Raw genomic sequence first — 24,640 nt, 5'->3', positions numbered from 1 at the left:
CCACCAGCAGCCACTGATTAAGATGTTGATTGATTAGAGAATTGGGTCCTTCTCTAACCTGTTTAAGTCCACCTAAGAATTTTCTGTAGGTTTCTTCAGTTCTGTGTCATACGTGTTGACATATGTCCAGGGATGTTTCACAGGGGCCCTTTTAGCAACTACTTAGTACTTGCTAATGATACTGTGACATGTTTTGCAAGGCAGAAAAACATATAAATAAAGACTTGGGAAATTAATTCCCTGTATAGTGTGTAAGATACATAATTAGATGAAGAATGGGTTTGATACTTGAGCGTCCAAACTAGTAGCTCCTGAAACCAAAGTTTGATCTGGTGTCAGAGTGACAGGCTGTGAGCACTCTCTCTTGCTTCCTCCAGTCATCCTTCCCTCACTGGTTTCCTCCTCTGCAGGACTGACCAGCATCTTGCTAGGCGAGCAGTCTACCTACATTCCAACCCTTTGTGTCTGTTTACTTGTTTGTTTGAGACTGGGTCTGGGTAACCCAGGCTAGTCTCAACATTGCTGTTACTCAGTCTCGGCTTCTGAGTTTTGCCTGTGTGTGCCCACCATACCACACTGGAAGTAGGTTCTTGATTTGAATTCAACAAGGGCCAGGTTGTGCTTCTGCACTTAAAATTTACCTGATGCATGAGGAATAGAGGTTCTGAGCTGAGGTGTTCTGTCCTCATAGCTCTTTACCCTGTAAACCAATATATTCTGTAGTATTTCAAATGTGCGTGTGTAATGTAAATAGGACAGACTTACAGAGTGCTCCAAAGTGGTTCAAATAGCCAAATGTGGCTTAAGTAGGAAGATTAGGAATTTGACATCAGCCAGGGCTACATTGTGAGTTTGAGATCAGCCTTGACTCCATGGTGAAACTTTTGTTCAACAAGGGCAGTAATGGAGTCCTTTTATTCAGCTTCCTTAAAATGTTATATCTTTGGTGGAGATGGTACAGCAATCCAGAGCCCAGATTTGATATTAACGACCTACTTAGAACATCATTCACACATCTATGAGAATGCCCCACGTCTCCACTAGCATTACATTCCTCTGTGCCTGGTCTGGAGTCACCTCACCCCTAAGCTACTGTCTCCCTCATAACATTGTCTCCAGCCTTGGTCTGGTATCCTCCCTTCCTTAGTGTTCCAGGACCTCCCCCCTCCCCCCCTCTGGCTAGGGATTTGGGGCTAGAATGCCATCAGGGGATGCACTCAGCCGTCTAGCCTTGCAGTGCTCCTGTGCAGTGAGCTTCATGGTCAAGTGCATGAGGTGGCACCAGGTTTCTCTACCTGAAGTCAGTATTTCTTCTTCTTTTAAGTAATTTCAGTGACCAGCCAGACATCCTCCTTCTCCACACTTGCCTCCTGCTATACACAATGCTTGTCTTTGTCCTACCTGTGACGTTCTGTGATGCTGCCTGGTTGATAGGCCTTTATATTTTCACTAGAGCTTGAGTTACATTCGATGAGAGAACTATGCCCTTTCCCACTTTCTGCAAATATTTATTTATGTAAATATGGGCTCCTGGACATCATTTTAAATGCCACAGCCATTGCTACTGTGATTTATTGTATTGCTCTGATTGTACCAGGTGAATCTCTGATCTGTGTTTTCCCTTTCCAATGCATGCATTCTATGTATTTTGGTATGCTTTTTATTAGACTAAATTTATATTTTCTGCTATATATATAATAGTATTACTTTCATGTGTTCTGTCCATGTAACACTTCTCAGAAGTGACACTGTGGTGTCTCGCTCTAGTTCTAACCTATCTCATCCCTCGTCATCACACGGGCCTTCCTTACACCTTCATGCATTTCTTCTTTCTCTTGATTTTATTTACTTGTTCATTTAACCAATTATAATGAATTTTCCCAGGCACTGTTTTTGGAAGGAGGTAGATGAGTGAACAAAACTGCGTGAAACCTGCATCTTCCTGTATCTTTCATTCGTTAATGTGAGGTAAAGAGACAGTACACACTGAGCGTGGGTAGACGGTACACACTGAACGTGGGCAGACGGTACACACTGAGCGTGGGCAGACGGGACACACTGACCGTGGATAGACAGGAGTTCCAGGGAAGACTGTGAGCTTCCTCTTCTGTTGTCTGTCTGACAGTGCTAGGGATCATCAGGTTGATTTGAATCCTCTCCAGGACCTTCAACTTCAGTCTCATTTCAGTTGGAGCCTCATGGACTAAATCCAGCTGCTCCTCTTCTGCAAGGGTGTGTGCAGACTCTTTAGGGGAGTTTAAATTTGAAGTATTGGAATAAAATTTATTAGAAAGGTTTGAGACTTAATAGAAGTAAATAAATCATTCAGAAAAAAATAACCAAATGAAAATGTTTTTGCTATAGTTGGCTAATTTTTGGCCAGAGCAAGCAATTATCATAAGCACTCTACTTTGTTTACAAATTATAGTTAATGCTAAAGTAATATTGTGGCTACAGAAACAGGGAAACACGATACATTCCTGCATAATGATTTTATGGAAGGGGATGAGAAATTATAAATATTCATGTACATTAAGTTAATTTTGTTACTTTGTTTATAGCCATTTCATTATTTTTCCTTAAGAGAAATGAGTTAAAGATAATGCACAATAGGATTATTGTAGAGTTAGGAATTTGTGAATGTTTGTTTTCTATCAGTAATATAATTTGGGGAATTTCAATAGATGAAGTCAAGACAAAGACAGATAAAAGTGAGTGAATGTAAAACGTTTGAGGTGTGGGGGTTCATGATCACAAAGTGATGCAAATTTCCATTTGTTTGTTAAGTCTGTAGAAGAAAGTGCCATTTGGAACTAGCTACCCCCTGGTGTGACTGAAACTCCTGCTAAGGGTCAATTCACTGTAGGCAGCTCTGAATTCTATGTATTTTCAACAAAAATATGACAGCTACCTGTGTAATTGAAAATTCTCTAATGGCCATCAAAACCTGCAGTCGATATTAGAAAACCTTAATATTCTATATCTTTGTTTTCCTCCTAAATCTTTCAACTCCAGCATATTTTGCTGAAGCCACCATGTCTGTGGCCCTTCTGCCCTGCCATGCTCAGCCACTCCTGTGACGGAGTCCATAGACAGTGCCAGCCTACCGCTTACAGCAGCTTAGGGCATTGAGACGTCGCTTGGGTTTTCTTCACTGTTCCTCACTGTTAACATCACCAAAGCTTTCCTCTCATGTTCTAGTTGCTATTTATCCTCTTGCGTTGATCACACTCTAGGTTTGCAGATGGTCTTCTGCACCCCCACGCCATGAAAAAAGGCCATTGGACTGTTTTATTGAAAGTAAAGAGATTAATTCTAATCAAGGTTTCACTTCCTGTTACTCTACAGCCTTATGACAACCTTTCTGATCTTGTGGTGAAAATAAACTAAAATCTTTTTTGATTTATTACCTAATAGTGCTTATTTTTAAAATCAATAATATTTCAAATTCACACACATTGACTAATAACCAGGGAGCATTACATACAGTATTAAAAATAAAACGGGGTTGGGTTTAGTAACCCTGACACTAGACTGGGAGGCGAGATGGTGCTCACACACTCAGCAGTTATCCCAGCTCACAGCAAGCCTGCCTGTGAACGTGACGTCTTCTTGGCTCCACTTCCTGTGTGCTGAGATGACAGCATGTGCCTGAAACCTTGAGTTATTGATGATGAGAAATGATCGTTTTTTGTGTCTTCTGAGGTGAGAGTTTTAAAATGTCGTTCTGATTTCCACCCTTGGGCTAGAGGAGCATTCCCATTCTATTTTAAAATCCCGAATACTGGGTCTCTAAATTAGCTTCATATAGGTGATATTTAATAAGAAATTAATAAGAAGGATTTAATAAAGGTCACTTGGTCCTAATTATGCTTACAGGGCCCTAATTGTTTTATAAAATAGGAAAGTGATGAACTTCAACAAAGTTTGTTTAGTGAGATCATTGTCATTAAAATTGTAAGACTTGTTTACAATGTGAAAAAAACTAAATTAGCACAGTTCAAAAATGCCACAAGTATCACATCTTAATATGTTATCACATTTACTTCAAATAGTTTTAAAAGAAACAGGGCAAGCTGTTTGTGGCACCTGCTCTGAGTCCCTCCTCACCTACTCCCACTCCCTCCTGTTAGAGGGGGCTTGCTATGGCCCTGTGACGTCTCCTTCCTCCTGTCTGTTTTGCCTTTTTTTTTTTTAAAGCACTGTGTTAGAATTCTATTTTATTTCCCCGTTGCCTTGTTAGCAATATCTATTTGTTTTTATTCTTTGATTGGCAGATTCCTTAGGGCTAAACTAACACCCATTACTTATCAAAGTCTATTTTTCAATAGCACATTGTTCTGGTTACAGACTTTAATTGTAACTCTGTGTAATCACATATTTTCGTTGCTTTTTCTCATGTTTGCTTTTTTGTTCAGTGTAGACTGCACAGTGTGTAGCTTAGCACACTTGTTATCATTGTTGCCGGTGATAACAGTTAATGTATATTTTAGGTGAAGGGCCACACACTTAGCACTCCTGACTCTCATCTGCTACCATCATTTGTCCATGGATTTTCTCCAGCCTCAAGGTCTTTGCTGATGGTGGTGGCGATGATAGGGAGTCTGCAGGTCTACAGGTAATACGGTCCCACTGTGTGCTTGGTCTGAAAACCCTTGTTATTCTTCTTCCATCTCCTGTGTTACATCCAATAGTTATTTTCCAGGCTTTCCCCCCTGACTTTGTATCTCTTCCTCGCTATATTCTAGCCCATGTGGACTGTGAGAAGATTTTTATTTTCATCTTTGTGTTTGTATGCAGTAGTAACTGTCTTATTTCTCTGTGTATTTGTGTATTTCCTCCCTCTTTTCCTCATTTTCTTAATCTGCTTTCTTCCTGCTTGCCTTCTGTCTTTTTTCTTGCCTTCCTCATTGTGTTCCTCTGACATCCCTATTGCTCTAGAAAGATGTATGTCAGACGAACATCAGAATCATGATCCTGTGCCTCACAGTCTCTGAATGGCAAAAGTATGGGTGCAGCATCTTTCATTGTGCACATATCTGTGAAGGTCTAGGTCACATTTGCAGTAGCTCTTTTCATGACCTTTGGGAGCTCCATCATTTGCCACACTATTACTACTGATGGGTTTTAACCTGACAAAAACTCAATCAATATTTTCATTCTTGTTTACATGTGCCTTAGGTAGGATTTTACTGCTGTGAACAGACACCATGACCAAGGCAACTCTTATAAAAGGACAACATTTAATTGGGGCTGGCTTACAGGTTCAGCGGTTCAGTCCATTATCATCAAAGTGGGAACATGGCAGGCATGGTAACAGGAGAAACTGAGACTTCTACACCTTCATCTGAAGGCTGCTAGTGGTGAGGTTCTTATAGGCCACATTCATAGTGACACACCCACTCCAACAGAACAACATCTAATAGTACCACTCCCTGGGCCTATTTATCTATTTGTTTGTTTAGCTTCCTTCTGCCATATAGTTAAGGTCTTTGGAAGCAGTTTAATTGTTTTAAGGTCTCTTATAAGTCCAGAACACTATTTCTAACAGAAATTTTCTTTATAATTCTGTATAATTCTATATAATTCCTGATAAAAACTCATTTTAATAACCCATGGCAGTCTTTCTTGTTGCTTGTGGGGACCTTAGCTGTTTTTAGTCCTCTGTGGTGTTCTAGATGTTTAGCCTACTGTTTTCTCATATTTGTTTCTCTCGGGTTGGGACTGATTGTCTTCTGCACATGCTCAGACCATCATAATGCTGGAGAGCGGTGGCAAGATTTGCTGCACTTTAAGTCTGGATGTCTCTTGGCTTCTGTCCACATACTCAAGGGTGTGAGTGCTAACTCCCTAGCCTCCTTCTCAGGAAGTAAGCTGGAGTGTAGGGCTCTGTTGAGTCTGCTCCTTTCTCCACTGGCCGACTGGAGGCAGGTGAGCTGGGAACTCAAGGCTCCTTTGTTTCTCGCAGTTGATGCCCTGCACTGTGAGATGTGCCTTGCCTGTGCCTCGGGAGCCCATGTGTATCGTCAGTTTTCACCGTGTTAGGTTTAAAATAATTTATGTATATTTTAATGCATTCTTCCTACAGTATTTCTTTTAGTTGAATTTTGTGTCGTCATTAATGTGGCTCAGGCCAACAACTTGCCCAGGGTTTCAGAGGTCCCACATTTGTCATTATGGGCATCTGCTCAGTGACTAGCCTGGCCTTTAGGATGGCCCCATCTTTCCAACCTCAGCAGGGTAGAAGGCGCAGCTCTGATCTGCAGAGCCATGGACAAGCTATAGCTGGTGTCATCTGGATGACAGCATGGATATTTTCTAGTCAGGAAATCTTTTGATAGACTACACAAGACTAGTTTAGTTCTTTTTTAGTTTAGTTCACAGATTAGGGGGATTTTTTTTTTTTTTTTTTTTTTTTTGGTAAAAATACATTGTAAGGATATTATGAGAGAACTGGATAAACTGTTTGTTTGTATTTATGGTGATCTATGAGTTAGATCTTCATGAAGAATGCATTATTTCTATAAAAATGACCATGTTAGTAGTCAAAGGCATGGGTAGCTAGCTTATCAACCTGGGACTGAACTTGGCCTGATACACATTAACTGCTTTTCCAACAAAACACTCACCAGGTTAGGACTCCTTCCTGCCTTGAATATAAGTGCGTGCTGGGCACATCCTCCTCAAGGGCAGTGGTCACGCTGGCTCACTTTGCCCAACGATTCTTAGTCACTTCACCTCTCTTTCCATTCTGGAACTGATGCCATTGTATCCATCTAGTCTGGACTGGTTTTGGGGTGCTTTTGCAGTAAGACAAAGTCATTCCTCCAAATGAACTTTTAGGGAAAATTCCTTAATTGTCAACTTATGCGTATGCATAATTGGGTGTGCATATTGTTAAAATTATATGTAACAAGAGAAAGCCATGAACTAGGAACAAAGACTTACATGAACCCTGTACCCTAAGCAACAAGTCCTGTTTGTGTGCCTACAACCAGAAGCCTTGGACAGTGACTGCGGCGCTGGCGTGAACCTGACTTGGAGCCTGCAGCTCTCTCACAGACTACTTCACTGGCCCTTTGCTATCTTTGTGACTTTCTACAGTTCATTGAAAATGATGCCTGGAGCGCAGAAACACCCAGCCTGGAGACCAGTAATAACAGCAGCAGTGGTCAGCCATGGTATATACCTATGCTCTCAGTGTTCAGAAGGATAGAGGATACTAAGTTTATGGGCAGCCTGAGCTGCGTTCTTCGACTTTGCTTCCAAAACTAAAGGTTTGGGTAGGTAGTATATGCTATGCTAGTCTTACTGTGATCTCTTCAAATAAGATCATTTCCCCATCCCCAGTGTAAATTCAAGACACAGAGCTTTTGAGTGCCAGCCGAGGATCTGAAACGTCTATTTAACGAGCGGGCTGAGTGGGTGCACTGTTCTTGCCGTTACTCATGGCCCTTCAGGTGCTTAAGCAACAGTAAATTTGTTTGTGAACTTTCAAAGGTAAATTTTATAAAGGAGTTCATAAAAACTAATATGCACAGTAATCCATACAGCAGTAAGAGGCAGGGTCGGGTAGCTTAATGTTCAGATGTTCCCAGTGAGAGGAAGGGAAGGTCACAAAGATAGGAATGGAGTCACACTGACGAGGGGAGAGGAAGATGATGTCTGTTTCTCAGTCATCCAGTGCACACACAGTGTTGGTTTTGTCATGGCGTTATACTTTATTGCCTTTTTACCAGGACTCCCCTAATCACTGTTTAATGTTATAGTTTTTGAGATGAGTATATTTACCTCCTGTGTTTGAGTGTATGGGCACACGCGTGTTTGGGACGCACATACATGTTATGGAGAGACTAGAAGTTAGTGTCTTCCCCATCACATTCCTCCTCTTCTTCCCTTGTAACAGAGTGTATACTTAGACCTGGGGCTCATGTTTTCTGGGCCAGTATAAAAGCCAGGAAGCCTTGGAAATCCTCCTGTCTCCACTCTTCCAGAGCTGGGACTACGGGCATTTTTGGAGTGCTTGGCTTGTTCTGTCGGTGTTGGGATCTGAACTCCAGCCCTCAAGGTTGTTCAGCAAGTGTTATTAACCACTGCGTCATCTCTTTAGCTATAATCTTTGTTTTTGAGGTTTTTCTAACAGTAAATAATTGAAACCACTTTTGTGGTGGAACATCTTCCCAGTGATAATTAGAGATCTATTAGAAATGCCTCACTTTTGAAACAGGACATTGATCTGTGTCCATGTTTTGGTTTTTTTGATGGCACTCATACAGAGGCACCAAATCTTTCCGTGTTGAGTTTTGACAGATTCTGATTTTTTTCTTTTGAACAGGATATTTTGTTGTAAAAGTATTTTACTGAGGATATGATCATTCTTTTATTAACCCTTTGTGCCTCTGTGTTTGCATCTTCTGTCGTCTCAGTTTATTGTGGAGCAGAGTTGGGAACCCAGCTGTTGGCATTGTCTGCACTTGGAAAGAGGCTAGTGTCGGAAGTGTAGCTGCATGAGTTCTTGCTTGGTCAGGAAAGATGATACTGGGTTCTGGTGGCTAAGTTGTTAGAGGGGATGCTCCTGCAAAGTGTATCTCATCCGTCCTAACCTCCGGACGTTTATCAAAGGCTCACTTCAGAATGTCTGGTGGACAGCGCTGTTCCGGGAAATGCGTGAAGTCCGTGCGGGAGACCGGGTTAGGGAAATGCACAGCTACTTTGGACAGGAATGCGAGTTTGTACGGTTTTGTTCATGTTTGTTTTACATGGCAGTTGCTAGTGAAACATTTGTTTCTCTTAGTCATTCGTGCTTCTGTTTTTCGTTTTATGTTCTCAGTTTTTAAAATTGAAGTTAAGTTCCAGTGCAGCTGGACTTGTCTCTTTGGGGCTAGCATCGTAGGCTTTCAGGCCAGTCCCCACTGCCCTGACCGTGCCTCTGATAGGCAATCTTAGAAGACAGGTGCTTCATTGCCATCGGTGTCAGCTGTGGGCACACGTTAGGCAAGCACAGATAAAAACATGAATGCCTGAAGGACTGAAGCCCTCAGGCAAGCACTGCTGACTGTAAGTGTGACCAGTTAAGTTTGCAAACACGAACATGTCTGTGCCCCAGTGTATCTGCGACCCCAGCTTCCCCATCACATTTATACACAAGCTTAGTCTGGCAGGGACTGTTTGCAATATGCGTAATCATGAGACTCAGGGAATACCAAACATGAGACTGGGGATTCAACCTTGCCTTACTTTCATTTCCTAATAGCTTATTGGTGGTGAAAACGTGAGACGTCCCCTCTTACTAGAAGGAATGGCTGGAAGATGGCCTTACAAAGTCTGAAGCCTGTTGATTCATAGCAGATCTTTGACAAGCTTTTGGATTGATGTGGCGGGGCAGGACTGTCAAGGCCAGGGTTTACCATTCACATGGTCTCCTCTGGCCTGAGCACCTTAGCAGTGTCTGTCTTAGGGACATAGAAGCTGTTCCTTCTGTTGGGGTGATTTAGTATCACAGCTACTTCCCCCGTGTGATAGAATTGGAAGCTGCAGCCCCCACCCCAAGCTACTGCTGCACACCTTTGCAGCTGAGGGAGGACGTTGTCTCCGCTCCGTCCAGCGTGACTCCCTCTGTATTCCTCTAGCAACAGTGAGGGTGCTGTTCCGGGAGCTGCTCTCTCTACATACAGCTTATGTGGAGCCATTCTTTTCATTTAAAAATATTCATATTGTGTTGCTCAAATGCCAGCAACTGGAAAATCACAGTTAATGTCCTGTTTTTATAACCTCTCTCAGAATATTTAAAAATGTGTTTATGTTATTGCTTGACCATCTTTCTTCCTGGAGCTTGTCTGTTTTTTAAATTATTTTTTTAAAGCAGGTCGTGTGAGTCCTGGCTTGGTAGTTCAGTTTTATTATCTGGGGCCTGACACAGGATGCTAACCATAGGTCTGCAGCCTGCCTCAGCTACAGAGTGCACTCCAGGCCAGGGTACACGAAACCCTGTCTTTAAAACGAGCTGGGCTTGCATGAGTGCCATGTCTGGTGACATATATAATTTAAAATCAGAACAACGCCATTAATCGGAACACTTTTTAAAGACATTCTTTTCATTTTTTGCCAATTTCATACATGTATATACATCATAGCTTGATCATACAGTAAGAAACACATTGATTATTCTATTCTCAGTTATTGACAAGCAGGAGTGCTCACTTCTCCTTTCCCATAGCTGGGCTAGCCTCCACTTGTCTCAGAATTCAGAGTTAGAAAATTACAAGTGGTCTGCTTCATGACTAAGACCAGAATTAGAGAAAAAGTTGAGTCAAGATTCCAGGTTTTCCACTGCGTGAGAGTTTTTGTCCTAGGACACAGAGAGGGGGAGTTTTGGAAGTGTGCAAGTCCTGACCTATCAAAAAGAGGATGAGATGCTTAAAACCACATTTCTGCATCAAATCTACATGATAGCCATTTTTCCTTCCTCAATGCTGCATCTTTTTCTGTAGAATTGTATATAAAAGACTACTTCATTTCCACTAGCTTCTGGAATTTGTGACTATTCCATTTCCAGTACTACCTGTGTCACACTCCCTTCTCTCCCTAGACACCTGCCACCCTCATGTCCTTCCCTCTTTTGAGTGTGTAACTGTTGCCTGCTGGTGTGCTGACTCTTCTCTGCTTGTGCAGGTGACCTCAGGAGGACACCGTGCTCAGAAAGCAGCATCTTATAGCACCTTTTCTTACATTCTTCCTGCCCATAGACATTATACTCCCTGAGCTTTGAGCAGGTGCTGGTGTACTACACATACATAAATTTAAAGGCAGTGTTCATACATGCCATGTGTATTTCTTTAGGGGCTTATTATTTCTGGAAGCTGTACATTCAAAATGAGGAAGCATATAAGATATTCCTAACATCACTTATATTTTTGGCTTTGGTTTTGAGCCAAGTTCTCACTGTGTAGCCTTGTCTGGCCTCGAATTCACTATCTAAATCAACCTCACTTCCAACTCAGAGATCTGCCTGCCTCTGCCTTCTGATTAAAGGTGTCCCTACCACCCTTAAGTACATTAGTGATTTTAATACTAAAACATCCCCAGTTTTTGTTTTTAGCTGAACTTCTTTTCAATAGATTTTGTTCTTGTTGCTGATTCTTGATTCTCTAAGTGAAAACTGAACTGTTCACATCTACTCTGGGGACCCCTGAATCATGCACATAGTTATTTTTGCAGGTTTGAAAATTACAAGTCCGCTTCCATGCTGCCTCCAGCATCTCTTCCTCCCTCAATCTCCGCCTACTCCCTCTTCCAGCCTCTTTGCCCGTCTACCTCTCTCCACCATGTGTCCAATCATGTATCGCCTTAACATAAACCTACAGGATAAACTGAGCCCTAACTAATTTCACACTCATTTGTTTACTTTAGCCTTTCAATATCAGCTAATTCTCTCACTGAATATGGGTTCAGAAAAGGTCTGTGTGTTGATCAGGAAACCATGGTGACTGTTGCTTGTTTTATTTAATTTATTTTTTAATAGCATTAGGTGACCCATGAGTATTTACTTGGCGTTTTTGGAGGCCTCCAATTATGAGCTATAAATATCTGCTTACTTAGTTTTTACTTTCTGAGATGAGGGCTTGTTCTATAGTCAACACTAAACGAGAACTTTGAAACCTAGATTGGTCTTATACTTGAGACAGTCCTCCTGCCTCAGCTTCCTAGCATATGCTGTCCCCCTCAAGCCACAGCATTTGAAGATAGGATTTCATATAGCAACAAATAGGTAGATAAATAAACAAACAAACAATCTTTCTTAAGATCTGAACCAGCTGGTGTAGAAGGGTTTCCAAGACAGCCACATAGTATATGATCAGCCATCTTTTTGTAAAGTATGAAAACAGAGTGAGCACTATTTTAATTGAATAAAGAAGAGAGATTATAATAGTTACTATGGGAAAAATGAGTTTCTTATAATTAATAACTTGTGAGTTAATCCTTAGCTATGGTTGACAATTGTGGGAGGTTGGTAACAGCCTAACCAGTAAACTGTTCTCAGTTCCTATTCTGTGGAGAAAGTGTTTCCATTCCTGGCTTATGGTGTTCAGTGAGTATTCTCTGAGTGGGTCTAAAGCTCTAGCTTTGATCAGAGTGCTTTGAAGAAGCATGCTTGAACTGATTGGCTGTGAATGTTAATGACTTCATAGGACACACTGGACATTTATGACATTGTTGAAACTCTCTGGTGCTCATAAAATGAACTTAATAACCCACTGCCACAGAGGGATAAGCTGCTTTGTCTCTGCAATTGAATGTTCATCCTGCCTGCATAATAGTGTTGGAAAATGCTGCATTAAAAAGGGTGAGCAGCTGTATGGTGAGGGATTGTTAATTATCCTCTTTAATTCACAGAGGGTGTTTGTGAGATATGGCTGACCAGCGAGGACACCGGGGCCTATGGCAGAGACATTGGCACAGATCTCCCCACACTCCTGTGGAAGTTGGTGGAAGTGATCCCTGAGGGAGCCATGCTGAGGCTGGGCATGACAAATCCACCATATATCTTAGAGCATCTGGAGGTAAGAGAAAATCACATTGACATGCTGACACAGATGTCCCCTGCACAGACCATGTGGTAGCCTCAGGATCATCATACAAGCTTCATTTTGAACCATTGTCACGTGTGTCTGTGGTCACAGTCCCGAGAGAGAGAGAGAGAGAGAGAGAGAGAGAGAGAGAGAGAGAGAGAGAGAGAGAGAGACTGACTTGCAAAGCTACTATTTCTATCCCATTGATGTTCGTGTACTTCCTTAATGTATGTGCATGTGTGTGTGGGTGTGAGTGTGTATCTGGCTGGCCTGGAATTTGCTGTGTTGGTCTCTAACTCAGAGATCTGCCTTCTCTCTGCTCCTGAGTGCAGGAATAGAGGCTTGAGCTACTATACCTTGCAGTTTACTTCACTTCACTGCTTTTCTATATGTCTGCATTAGTGTGTGCCACTTGTAAAGGGTTCCCAAGGAGTGAAGTTATATGTGGTCATGAGATACTTCATGTGGTTGCTAGGAAGCAAACTTAGATCCTCTGCAATAGTAGGAAATGCTTTAGCTACTGAGCCATCTCTCCAGTCCTCCTCAGTGTCATCATCATTTAATGTTGCTTTTGTCATTTAGCCCCTGGAACCTTGCCATTGTTCTTTGTTGGTGTGTGTGTGTGATCTTTTAGTTGGTTTCTCAACAGTTAGTCTTTTTGTTCCCCCAATTTGAGACCTTGCCTAGTTGAGAATTTCAAGTATATTAGACTAATATTTATGTTGACTCTCAACTGTTTATAAAGATGCTATCTTATGTTGTAGGTAAGTTTACAGTTTTATCTTTTTTTCTGGAGATAGTTAGGGATCAAGTAAAATCAAAGGAATGTAGGAATTGAAAATTCAGGGTTCGTCTGTAAGCAAAGGAGGAAACATAGTTTAGAGACTTCTATACATCAGAATCTGACCTTTAGATTTGGTATTCAAATGTCAAACTGGAAAAAATTAGGCAGATGTCCAAGGGTCTGCGGTATCTGATGGCAGATACCACATAAAGCTACACAAATCATGTGGACAAAAGAGCAGTTGTTCCACAGAAAAAGAACATTCTCAGATCTACAACTACTGTCATTAGAGAAACATGACTGTGGATCCACAGTCTGGAACCCAAGCCCAAGCTAGTCACATGTACAATAAGGAAATATGCTTCATTTTTTTATTAAGGGTATTTTTTGTACTACATTTTTACAGAAAAGTTATATTTCTTTTTTTTTTTTTTTTGAAAAGTTATATTTCAAAAAGCTAAAAGTAACCATAGTTGCTAAAATTTACTGCCTAAATGCCAATTGTTATTTAAACATTAACAATGTTACTTGGGAGAGGGTGTAGGGGATCTGGAGAGATGGCACCAGAATCAAGAACACTTACTGCTCCTCCAGAGTTGGTTCATACTGTCCACGCTGTATGGCTCATAAGTGCCTATAATTACATTTCCAATGTATTCCATGATGCCCCCCCCACAGCGCCCCACTCATACAATAAATCTTTTAAAAATTATTTCAGTGAGCTCGTCGAGTTTTGTTATATAGCATCCTTAATATCAGTAGCATATTTTAGAAATCCTTCCAAGGGTTGATGACAGACTGGTAATGTAATATATGAAGAAGATATGTTTCGGGTTTGTTCTTCACATTTTCCCAGCTCAGTCTTTCTGTAGACATGTGATTTAGAGAATGACTTTCATGCTTCATACAGTGTCGGATGATTATAATTTGCTATTTTAAAATGAGTCACAAGCATGTCAACTTCTACTTAACACTTTGACTTAACACTTGAGAAAAGCAAGTGCTCTTAGTTAAAATGGAACTATGGCAGTCTCGCTGTGTTTTCAGTAAGTGTGAGGCAGGCATGGCAGAGGCCCGACAATGCGCTAGATGTGTCTTTGGTAGGAAGGGGGCTGGGCTTCACTGATACACAGCTGATGATAACATGCCAGCTCCTTTAGATTGGAAAGAACGTTTATCCAGATGCTAAAGTAGCTTTGACAAAATTCAGGTAGAGAGTAATCACAGGGTAAAGAAAAGAAAAGAAAAGAAAAGAAAAGAAAAGAAAAGATTGCTCAAAGGTGTCAGGCGAGTCCCTCTTGGGGTGAAGCTAGCATTTTAATAGGTGGCAGGATTGTAGCCACAGACACTGTCTTCATAGCATGTGCCAGTGCAGACCATAAAAGGTATCGATTGACTTGCTGGCCTCCTAAAGATGTTCGGAAGACCTTACAGGAATCACCATGTTGTTCACTGTAACTTCTCTGTATCTGGAAAACACCAAATGGTTAGTTCATGAATTCTAGAAATGTAAAAAGGTCCTGGCTCTGTTGTTGTTAATGTCTGTGGTGCTGTTGGGGTCTCAGGGATGCTGGGCATGGTCCCTGGTTCAGCAGGATGAGATTTCTGTGTGGCATGGTGCTGTACTCCCATTGCTTTGAAACAGTCTTGGCCTTTGCTTGTTCACTGCCAGTGTCTTAATCAAGAGTGCTCAGTAAAAGGTTATAGGAGATTGACTGAAGGAAGAGCCTTCTTCATAAGAGAGCCCACATAAAATCACAAACTCTGAAGTCATGACACAGTGACCAATAGGGACAGCAATGGATGCTGATATAAATTCATTTTGAGGATAAGAACATGCCCTGTAGAAAGTCATGGTTTCCTTTTACTAAGATGCATATAAATGGACCTTATTGAGAACAGGCCGTCTAACTCAACCCAAGGAACAAGGGCAGGCAGAAAATAAAAACGTCCAGGACCTTTGGAAGTAAGAGCTATTGAACTCTTAGCATTTTGACAAGATCGTCACACCTTGATAGTACACCCATCCTCCTTTGTTGCAGATCCATGTTGTGGTTGACAAATGTGCCCTGTGTGACACGAACATTAGTCTGTGTTCAAGAGTCCAAAGGGCTTCAGAGAAGACACCAACTCGGGATAGTCAGCCTGTTGCCAGCAGAGCCCCTCCCTTCTTCACAGTCCTGGCACGTGCCTGTGCCACGCACAGCAAGTGCTGGGCTGACCTAGGGTACTGGGAAGCCAAGGGCAACATGGTGAAATGAAAAACGGGAGCTGGTCAGGTACTGGTGGGACACTTTTAGTCAGGAGACAGAGGCAGGTAAAACTTTCCCAACCTCCCCACTCCATGCAGATTACAAATGTGTTACAGATTTGTGCTCAGTAAGACACATGGCCCCACCGGTGGCTGTACACAGGGACACTTTCAATGCTCCCTATGCCTTTGCTTGGAAATAGTTTAGTTACTACAACAGTCAGCCTCCTGCTACTTGCAATGTTATCAGGCTTGTTTCTAGTGAAGTGGCCTTATCCTTTAACCTAATTGTGCACTTTCTAGAGCTCACGTGTCTGACGAAGGACAATAGGACAGCTGTCAACGACTCTGAGTGCATGGTAATTTATGAACATTAACAACATGTTTGGCTTCGCAGACTGTTTTAAATGCCTCATAATGTCAATATAATGGCAGACTCACAACCTGTTTTGCTGGTGTTTTATCAAAGTAGTTCAGAATTTCCAGACTGAACGGTTCAAATGGGATTTTACGACATCTCCTCCACACCCAGGATTGTACCTTCCAGAACAATAGAAAAATATGCAAATAGAGTCTGAACTGTTGTATGCTGAATAATTTCTGGGCTTTGACAAATGAAAATGTGTGTTGGATGGCTTTAGCCAAAAAGAAGCAAAGAAAGGAAGGAAGAAAGAAAAGGAAGGAAGGAAGGAAGGAAAGAAAGAAAGAAAGAAAGAAAGAAAGAAAGAAAGAAAGAAAGAAAGAAAGGAAGAAAGAAGTTTCTTTTTTCTGTCATCAACATACATGTGTGGTTCCACCTGAGTGCTACAGCCTTGTCTCTTGCTCTTGCTGCTCACTGGTACTCATGGATTTTACTCTAGCATCTGTATGTGAACATCAGGAGACTAATACAATCTCTGAAGATAGGGAAGGAATAGTTTGTGCCCTTCTGAAAATTGTGGGAAAGAAGGAAGGAAGAAAATTAATCAGGAAAGTTCATGTTTACATATACATACACCTATATACACATATACATACACACGTGCAAGTGTGTGTGTGTGTGTGTGTGTGTGTGTGTGTGAGAGTGTGAGTGCCAGTGCCAGAAGGGACTATTTTTATTGGGAAGGAAGAGATTATTAAGATATAAAGAAGAATCATGGGAAATAGCATTATGGTAACCTATAAGGAAATACATATATGGAAATGTCATAATGGCATTCACACACAGCACTCGTGTGGTAGCTGACAACCATCTGTGACTCCAGTTCCAATGATCCCATACCCTCTTCTGGATTCTTTGGACACCAAGCACAAAATCAGTACTTGTTTTTAGGCAAAGTATTTGTACATAAAAATGGCAATAAATAAATTTTTACCATAATGAAACTCAGAACTTTCGTACACTAACTAAAATAAAAGAGCATTTTGTTATCTTCTCAGCTTTAACTAGGAACCTGATTCTCAGCTTCCAAGAAGGAAGACATGGGTGGGAGAGCCAGCCTGACCACTTCTGACAGAAGATAAGACTGAAATGCAGTGGTCTCCATCAGCATGGCATCGCCCAGTTTTCTGCTCTTTAGACTCCAACTAGGCAGCCTCAGTCGAGCCTTCCTCTCAACCTCATGGTGCCCTGGTCTAGCCTCTAATACCACACTAACTAAAGATGCCCAGGCAGTGTTCCGGCCTCTAATACCACATCGACTGAACATACCCAAGCAGTTTTCAACTCCACAAGAAGCTTTAAGTCATTTGTTGCCTCCTGAGCTTCAGTGTCTAGCATCAAATCTGAAAGATAGACCTCCAAACGGCATGAGCATCAGGCTAGCTTTCAGGATAGATCATCGTTTAATTGTCTTTGTTATTCATTTCCTCCATGAATGCCTTTTTGTTTTGTAAAATGTTATTTTATCTTTATCTTCTGGATGTTTTCAGAGGAAAGTGAACTATTTTGTGGATGAAACTCCTAAGAGTGGAAACAATTTCGGATATCTCTGACTTCCTGGGGAGAAAAATGGAAAAATGCCGTGCCTAAAAATTGTTTTTATGCCCTTCGTGTTTTATAGAGAAATTCCTGCCCTGCAGGCTTCACTGCAGCCTCAATTCCAGTTTCTAAATTATGAAAATATTCGTATGAGTCCAAACCCAGTGTGTTCAGATCACTCTTGGTTACCCCAAGGTTCTTTCATCCACACTGCGATGGAAACTTCCCTATGACTGAGAGACTGAATATGGGTCATAAGGTACAGTGGTGTGCAGTTGTTCATCCTGGAGGAGATGAAAGAAAAAGAAGAACATAGGAGTGTAAATGGAAAACCTTAGCAGGATATTGACAAGGATTATATGAAAAATGGATGTCAATATCTTGAGTCATATCCCTCTGTGTAGATGATACACACACACACACACACACACACACACACACACACACAATTCCAGTCCTTTTAAGTTTATACAGGCATTTGCGTGTATAATAGTTTTCTTCTATTCTAGGATATTTGAGACGCCTTGGAATTTACATGGTTCTTTTTCAGCCCTACACATTTTCCTATTTCATCTTTAGTATTCTGGTGTGCATTTATAAACAACAGCCTAAGATGCATATATGACTTCATTTTTAATTTCATTATAAAAAGGTTTGCTAGTTTGCCAAAATCCATTATTTTTTAGAGTGGCCGAGGAAGCCTTCTCACCTGTTAGCCTTGTTACAGTTGAAAGAACAGGATGCACCATGAGATAGTCATGAGCAAGCCATTAAGAAAAGTGGCCATTGACTTCTAAGTTCACACAGGTAGTCAATATTCAACACTTTCTCTCTGGATTCCATGGTCCTTTCTATCTGTTGTCTTTGCTCTGATAGCTTCTAAAGGCCACCTTAGGCACTGACTAATTCACCACTTCAAAAGATGAAATTCTCATATTTTATATCAGGCAGGTAATAGAATTTTCCTGTGATTCCTGGCATAGAACAGAAAGTTTGCCAATGAGCTTAATTGTTGAGGGACATGTTGCCTATCTGCCAGAAAGTGGGCTTCATTTCTATAGTCCGTGTCATCCATAGAGTTGCTTGTTCATATTTCATGTCTGCTGTATGTGTGTATGCGTATATATACATATACACAAATGCATATATGCATACATACATACACACACATATAGAGGATTTCTCCTTTCTGCTCACCTCACTATCTTTTTTCCTGCTACAGAAATAATCCGTGGGAAAATGTTAAGCTTTTGCAATTCTAGTCCAAAAATTTTAAATGTCACTTAACAATAAATAACAACTGTCTCCTACACGGGAAACATTGGAGTTATTTTTACTTCTGAGGACACCTTCATTTGCGTGTGCCATAGCAGAAATAAAATAAACAACAGACACAAAAGGTCTACATGGAATAAATAGTAATTTTTTTAACAAGGGGCTATAGAATATGGGCCCAGTGGAAAAAAATCAGTCTGTGTAGAATATGGAAAGATGGCAATTGTTGGTCAGTTAGAGAGGTGTTCTGCAGGTGTCTATTTCTCTAAGTAAACAGCATCGGGAGGAGAGGGTTTGTCTCAGTCACATGTCCCTCACTCTCCCAGTCCATCAGTAAGGTCAGGAAGAATGTGGGGCACAATCCTGGATGCAGGGACTGAAACAGAAACTGGCAGGAGTGCTGCTTAGTGGCTTGTTCTTTTGGCTCGGACTGTTTTCTAAATTCCCAAAATTCCCTGCCTAGGGTGTGATGCCACCCACAATGGAGACAGATCTGCAGGAAGCGTTTTCTACAGTCAGAATCTGTCTTCAAGTTGTAAAACTGATCTGTACAAAAGGGAGTCTGAGTGCTTTTATAGAATGTATTATTGCAGTCTCAAAATTACTATGAGAAGTGTGCTGCCTGTAAGGGGAAAATGTGTTGGATGAATGTCGCTCTAACAGTTGGCAACAAAGAAGTAATCTTGCTGAAAGTATTAGCATACACTGGAGTCTGAGGCAGGAGAGTTGCCACCAGTTTAAGGCAAGTTGGGTCTGTATAAAGGGATTTTTGTCTATTTATTTTCTAAATAAAGAAGAAAAAAGAAATCTTCATAGTTTATGTGTTAAGAAATGTTAAAAACAAACTATACCCATGATGGTGAATCTTGCCTGTTATGGTCTGTTTAAATGTTAGATATTCACTTTGAGTTAATTTAGCTACTATATTTCACTCAGTAATTGTATGGTTTTCAACTTCTTCCTTATGCCTTCATGTTTAGCTGCTATAGAGAAGTACTATAAACCAGGTTGCTAGTTATAGAAACTAGGTCGGGTACCATTCAACTGGTAGAAAAGGCCTTGGGTTGAATCCCCAGTGCCACACACCCACAATCCCACTGCTCAGGAGGGGGAGCAGAGGATGAGAAGTTCACAGTCATCCTCAGCTACATGGCGATTGGATCCTTTGGAGATGGAGGTGTACATGAGTTTGAGCCACTTCATATGTGCTTGGGAAATGAACTTGGGTCCCCTGGAGGACAACAGCCGTCACTCTTAGCCACTGAGTCATCTCTCTTGCACTTACTAAAAAGCTGTAAAATGGCCTGATTTCCATACCAGCCCAGGACATGTGAAGTCATGTCTGAAAGCAAAACAAAATGAAATAATCCAGAAACAAATTCTTTCAATTCCAGAGGCGGAACTTTCACCTGAAGGCGTGAACAGGGCTAGTTCCTGTAAAGACCTAGGGGAGAGCTTGCTCAGTCCTGATTCTGCTTGCTGCTGAACTAGCCTGGCATAGATCAGGCTAGGCTAGTCCGAGGCTGTGCAGAGATTCCACGATGCTCTCCTTCAGTAAGAGGGTGTTGGCATCATCTGCTTGGTCTTTTTTCTTCTTTCCTCCTCTTCTGAAACACCTCCATTATGTATGTGTCAGTACGGTTGTGGCCAGTGATGTGACTCGGTGGAAACGCTGCATGGTCATTCCTCTTTGTTTCTTCTCTGTGTTCCTCAGGCCTCAGGTCACCTGTTGTTGACACGAATTTTTATGTGAGCTGATGAGCATTTCACAACGGAGGTTTGTAGTGTCTGTGTGTGTTTCTTTTGTATCATTCATGGTCTGTTTTATTTAATTCTGTAGGACTACTTCTTTGTTGTATTTTAAGTGATTGAAAGGCTTTGTATTGTTTAATTTCTGGCCTTTCTCAGGTGCTTTTTATTTAGTGCCTTGCCCTGAATAGAAGCTGGATCTGCACAAGGAACTGACTGCCGTTTATGGGAACTGGACATTACAAACAGCCCGAGCTACCACAACAGATTGGTAGCATGTTTGAGGCTGCTATTGTTGGTTTTACTTATTGATGCCAGAATTAATTCCAGAATTAATTTTGTAATGCCTGTAATCTAGATCTTGTGTGATGTCTTCACTTATTTGATTAGTAATCAACTAATGTTTTAAAAGACAGTTTTTAAAAATACGCAGAGCCCATAAATTTCTTGGCTTTTCCATGGGCGTCCTGCATGAGCATTGCTCCATCTCCATTGACCTGTCACAGAGGCAGCTCAATTGCACCCTTGCCTTCACTTCCTGTTTGTGGACTGTTTCCAATTTAGAGAAAGTTGGGAACTGAGCGCCTTTTCAGGCCTTTACTGAATATGTGCATAACCTAAATGAGTGAACACACATACGCTCACACACGTACACGCGCACGCGTGCACACACAGAGACAAGATAGAAGGGGACTGTGCAAGTTTGTGGCCTTGTAGCTTTCTATACTTACATCTGTGCTTTGACATGTCCCCATGGATACCACATCCTCTGCTTTTCCTTTTAAGCCTCTTGCTTTGCTTTTGTTTGCCCCAACTGTTTTTTGGAGCCTCAGGCAGCCATGATGCTAAACACTTGGCAACTGATTATTTCTGACAAATGCCCCTGGCCAAAAGGCTCTTCTCACTGGGTGAATGCCAGGTCACGTTAAACAAGCCAACTATTCCGTGCACACAGGCCAAATAATGGCTGTTTTCTGGGAATGAGACTTTGAAGTTTGCAGTGGCTCACAGGCTATTGGTATACCCTGATAGAAGGCCATTGCTTTTCAAGGGGACATGGAGCCAAGACGGGGGATGTGTGCAGTGTAGGTTACAAACATATGTAGACAGCACAATGGTTACCATAGTTCATAGATGGCAACTCATTGCCGAAAGCCTTTCCCGACTTTCCTGAGTTAAAACAACAACAAGAACAAACATGATTATGTTGCCTTTGACACCAGCTTTATTGTTGGATAGTAGTGAATCTCTTCAGAGACCTTTACCCCCATCATTCCTTGTGACATTGTTAAATATAGTTTGTGTCTGGAGATGGGTTGCCTGTTTTTCAGGCCATTCATATGTGAGGTTAAATTGGTTTTCTTGCTTAATTTTTGTGTTCCACGTCAAAGGTGCCATCAATCTCTTAAGATGCCATCTGCCCTAAAAGAACTTTTGAAGAGGAATTTGTGGCATTTGTCAGTGACTGGCAACAAAGATCACTGTTAATTGAGGCTCCATCATGGGAAGGAAGTACAGAGATTTACAGTTAAAACAGTTATTTCATTGCATACTTGGAGCCCTAGATACCACACAAAAAAATAACACTCATATATAAGCTACATATTGCCACTGACATTTATGCATTTTTCTCATTAAACTGATAACTTTTATTAAAACCCTTATTGTATATTTCATTCCTCTACTAATATGTGCATGTGTTTGTGATTTCTGTGTCTTGTGTTATTGGTGCTGATGTTAGTTGGCTGGCACAGTGAGCTGTAGATTGCTGGATGGTTGCCACGCCCTTTCTAGAGCAACTTCATCCTTGCACATCACTTAATTAGATGATTCCTCATTGGAAAGATGCTTGTTGACATCTCTTTACTAAATTGAAAAGATACCAAACTGAAAATAAGTTGCTGTAAACTCCATAGTTAGGTGTGGTTTGGGAAGAAGCCTCCACAAGTAGAAAGTATGATTTATGATTTACTGTCACTGGACTGAATGCAGATTTTAGTGTGATTCACTTCTAGTCCCAGTGCATTTCTCACATCTTTATGGTGGGTTTATTTTATTTTCCTTCCAACTGACAATTAATTGTGATTCAAAGTAGAAGCTTTGAGTGAGAATCAGGTCTGTCACTCGTCTGAGACATTAATTGAATCATGGTCAATTCTTTCACATCTGACTCTTTTAGAGAAAGAAACATCAGTTAAAGGATGGTGACAGCACAGACCATATTTCTTCAAACTCATTTTACTTGACCTAACTTGGAACATAAAGATAAAAAGGCCTTTCAGAGTCCTGTCCTGCCTTGTCATCGGGCACTGTGGATTAATCATCCCCCTGCCTCAGAGGATCTGTGCATCATGTCTGTCTAAGGCTGTATCAGAGAGGCCTGGAACCCCCGGCTCTTGCTCTGCCCTGACTCTGAGGCCTCCTCTAGGGCATTTCTTCTCCATTCCCTCTCTTGCAAGTGTTTTCTATGCTGCAGATAACATTTGAAATGTAAATAAATAAAATATCCAATTAAAAAACCATCTCAGTGAGATTTCTGTTAGTTACAGGATCGGTTGACCCACTACCAGACTTCTTTCTCCTCAGGGATGGCTCTGTGGGAGACGAGACCATTCTGATGGTAGGTTCATGTGGGTTCTTAGACCATCAATTAGCCATTCATCATTCCCGGTGTGGTCATTAGAAGTCTGTCAATTTATTGTTCGGCTATTCTTGCCCTCGTTCTTTAGGTTTCTTAAACAATTTTACAAAAGAAAGTGGGATAAACACGTTGGACAAAGTGGCTCATGCCAGGAGAGTAAGGCTGAAAGTGTCTAGCCTGATCTACAGAGTAAGACTGTGTCTCTGAAGAAGACAGCACAAGGATGGGTATTGATCTGAAAGTGTAAGCTAAGCCTACCCCACACCACTACCCCCCCCCCCCAAAACAGACAAACGTGCGGGTACTGCTTTGTGTTTCCCCTTTCCCACTTCCATTCTGGCCCCTCGTGCTCGTTAACACTCCATCAGGTTTAGGTACAGTTCCTAAACATGGGTTGTCAGTGAGTCCAGCAGCCCCATCTTCCTGTGGACCTGCCTCACCCTTGCAGACACCCTGGGCTTTAGAATTCAAGATAAACCTCCAAAGACAGTACTGTGTGACTGGCTAGTGCTGGGGCCAGTGTTCACCACAGCCCTGGGTATGTTCCTGATCAGTGTGAATGTTCGAGTTGGCATGGGACTTGGTGCCTACATATGTTAGTGGCACTTCTAAGCAGTCACCTCCCCTATATAGAGAACATTAGGTGATACTTTGTGGAATGCCCTAGACATGTAAGAGCAGACCTGTATGGTAGAATTTCCCATCTCTTCCTATATAAAGCGATCTTTTCATAAAGCATTTTCAGTTTTTATGTGTTTACTCATTAGGAAAGGCATGAGTGATGAGGCAGACCCAGGTTCCTGTCAGAAAAGAAGAAGCCAGCGTGTGAGGCAGGGAGCAGCCTTCAGGGAGCTTTGTGGGTGGTAGCAGGGGAATTGCCCATAGGCTGCCGCTTGCTGCCACCTCACCTAGTGCTAAGTGTCGTGGGACAAGGGTTCACATGTCAAATGGGTCTCCCGTCATAGCTAGTGACACCGATACATTTGTAAAGAAATTGCAATACAAGATGTGCAGTATTTTGTGGAATGTGTTTTCTTTTAAGTTCTTAAACTCTGCAGGCATTAACTAAGAAACATCTCCTGAGAAGGTTTGTCTTTGTCGTCTGTCACTACAGCAAGGAACCTGGGTGAACTGACTTGAAGTCCAAAAGTTCCTTTTATCTCACAGGTAGAGAGATTCTAGTGTATTCCTGATTGACTCTGTTGCCTTCGCGCCTTTGGGTAGAAGTCATGTGACAGACTGCAGTGAACATGTGATGTTAATTGGGTAGTATTTATCACTTTCATTTGTCCTTTGACATGGACTGTGTCTTAGAATCAATTGTGCCTTGGAAGTAAGGTATTTGGGTCATGGGTCATACCAGAGAGCTGCTTTTATGGATCTTGCTAAGTCTTATTTGTTTAAAGTTGGA

General features: G+C 41.5%; 1 protein-coding gene across 2 annotated transcripts in view; it reads left to right on the top strand.

The window, feature by feature from the left end:
• CDKAL1 (CDKAL1 threonylcarbamoyladenosine tRNA methylthiotransferase) overlaps nt 1-24,640 on the top strand; it is a 468,079-nt gene that overhangs the window by 255,039 nt on the left and 188,400 nt on the right. For both annotated transcript variants that reach the window (XM_080917709.1, XM_080917710.1), the window contains one exon: nt 12,394-12,560. In XM_080917709.1, the coding sequence (XP_080773835.1) occupies nt 12,394-12,560 (167 nt within the window). The remainder of the gene's footprint in view (nt 1-12,393; nt 12,561-24,640) is intronic.

Source organism: Micromys minutus (genome assembly GCF_963924665.1).
Source record: "Micromys minutus genome assembly, chromosome: 6".
Lineage (NCBI taxonomy): Eukaryota > Metazoa > Chordata > Mammalia > Rodentia > Muridae > Micromys > Micromys minutus.
This window is presented reverse-complemented; position numbering and strand designations above follow the sequence as displayed.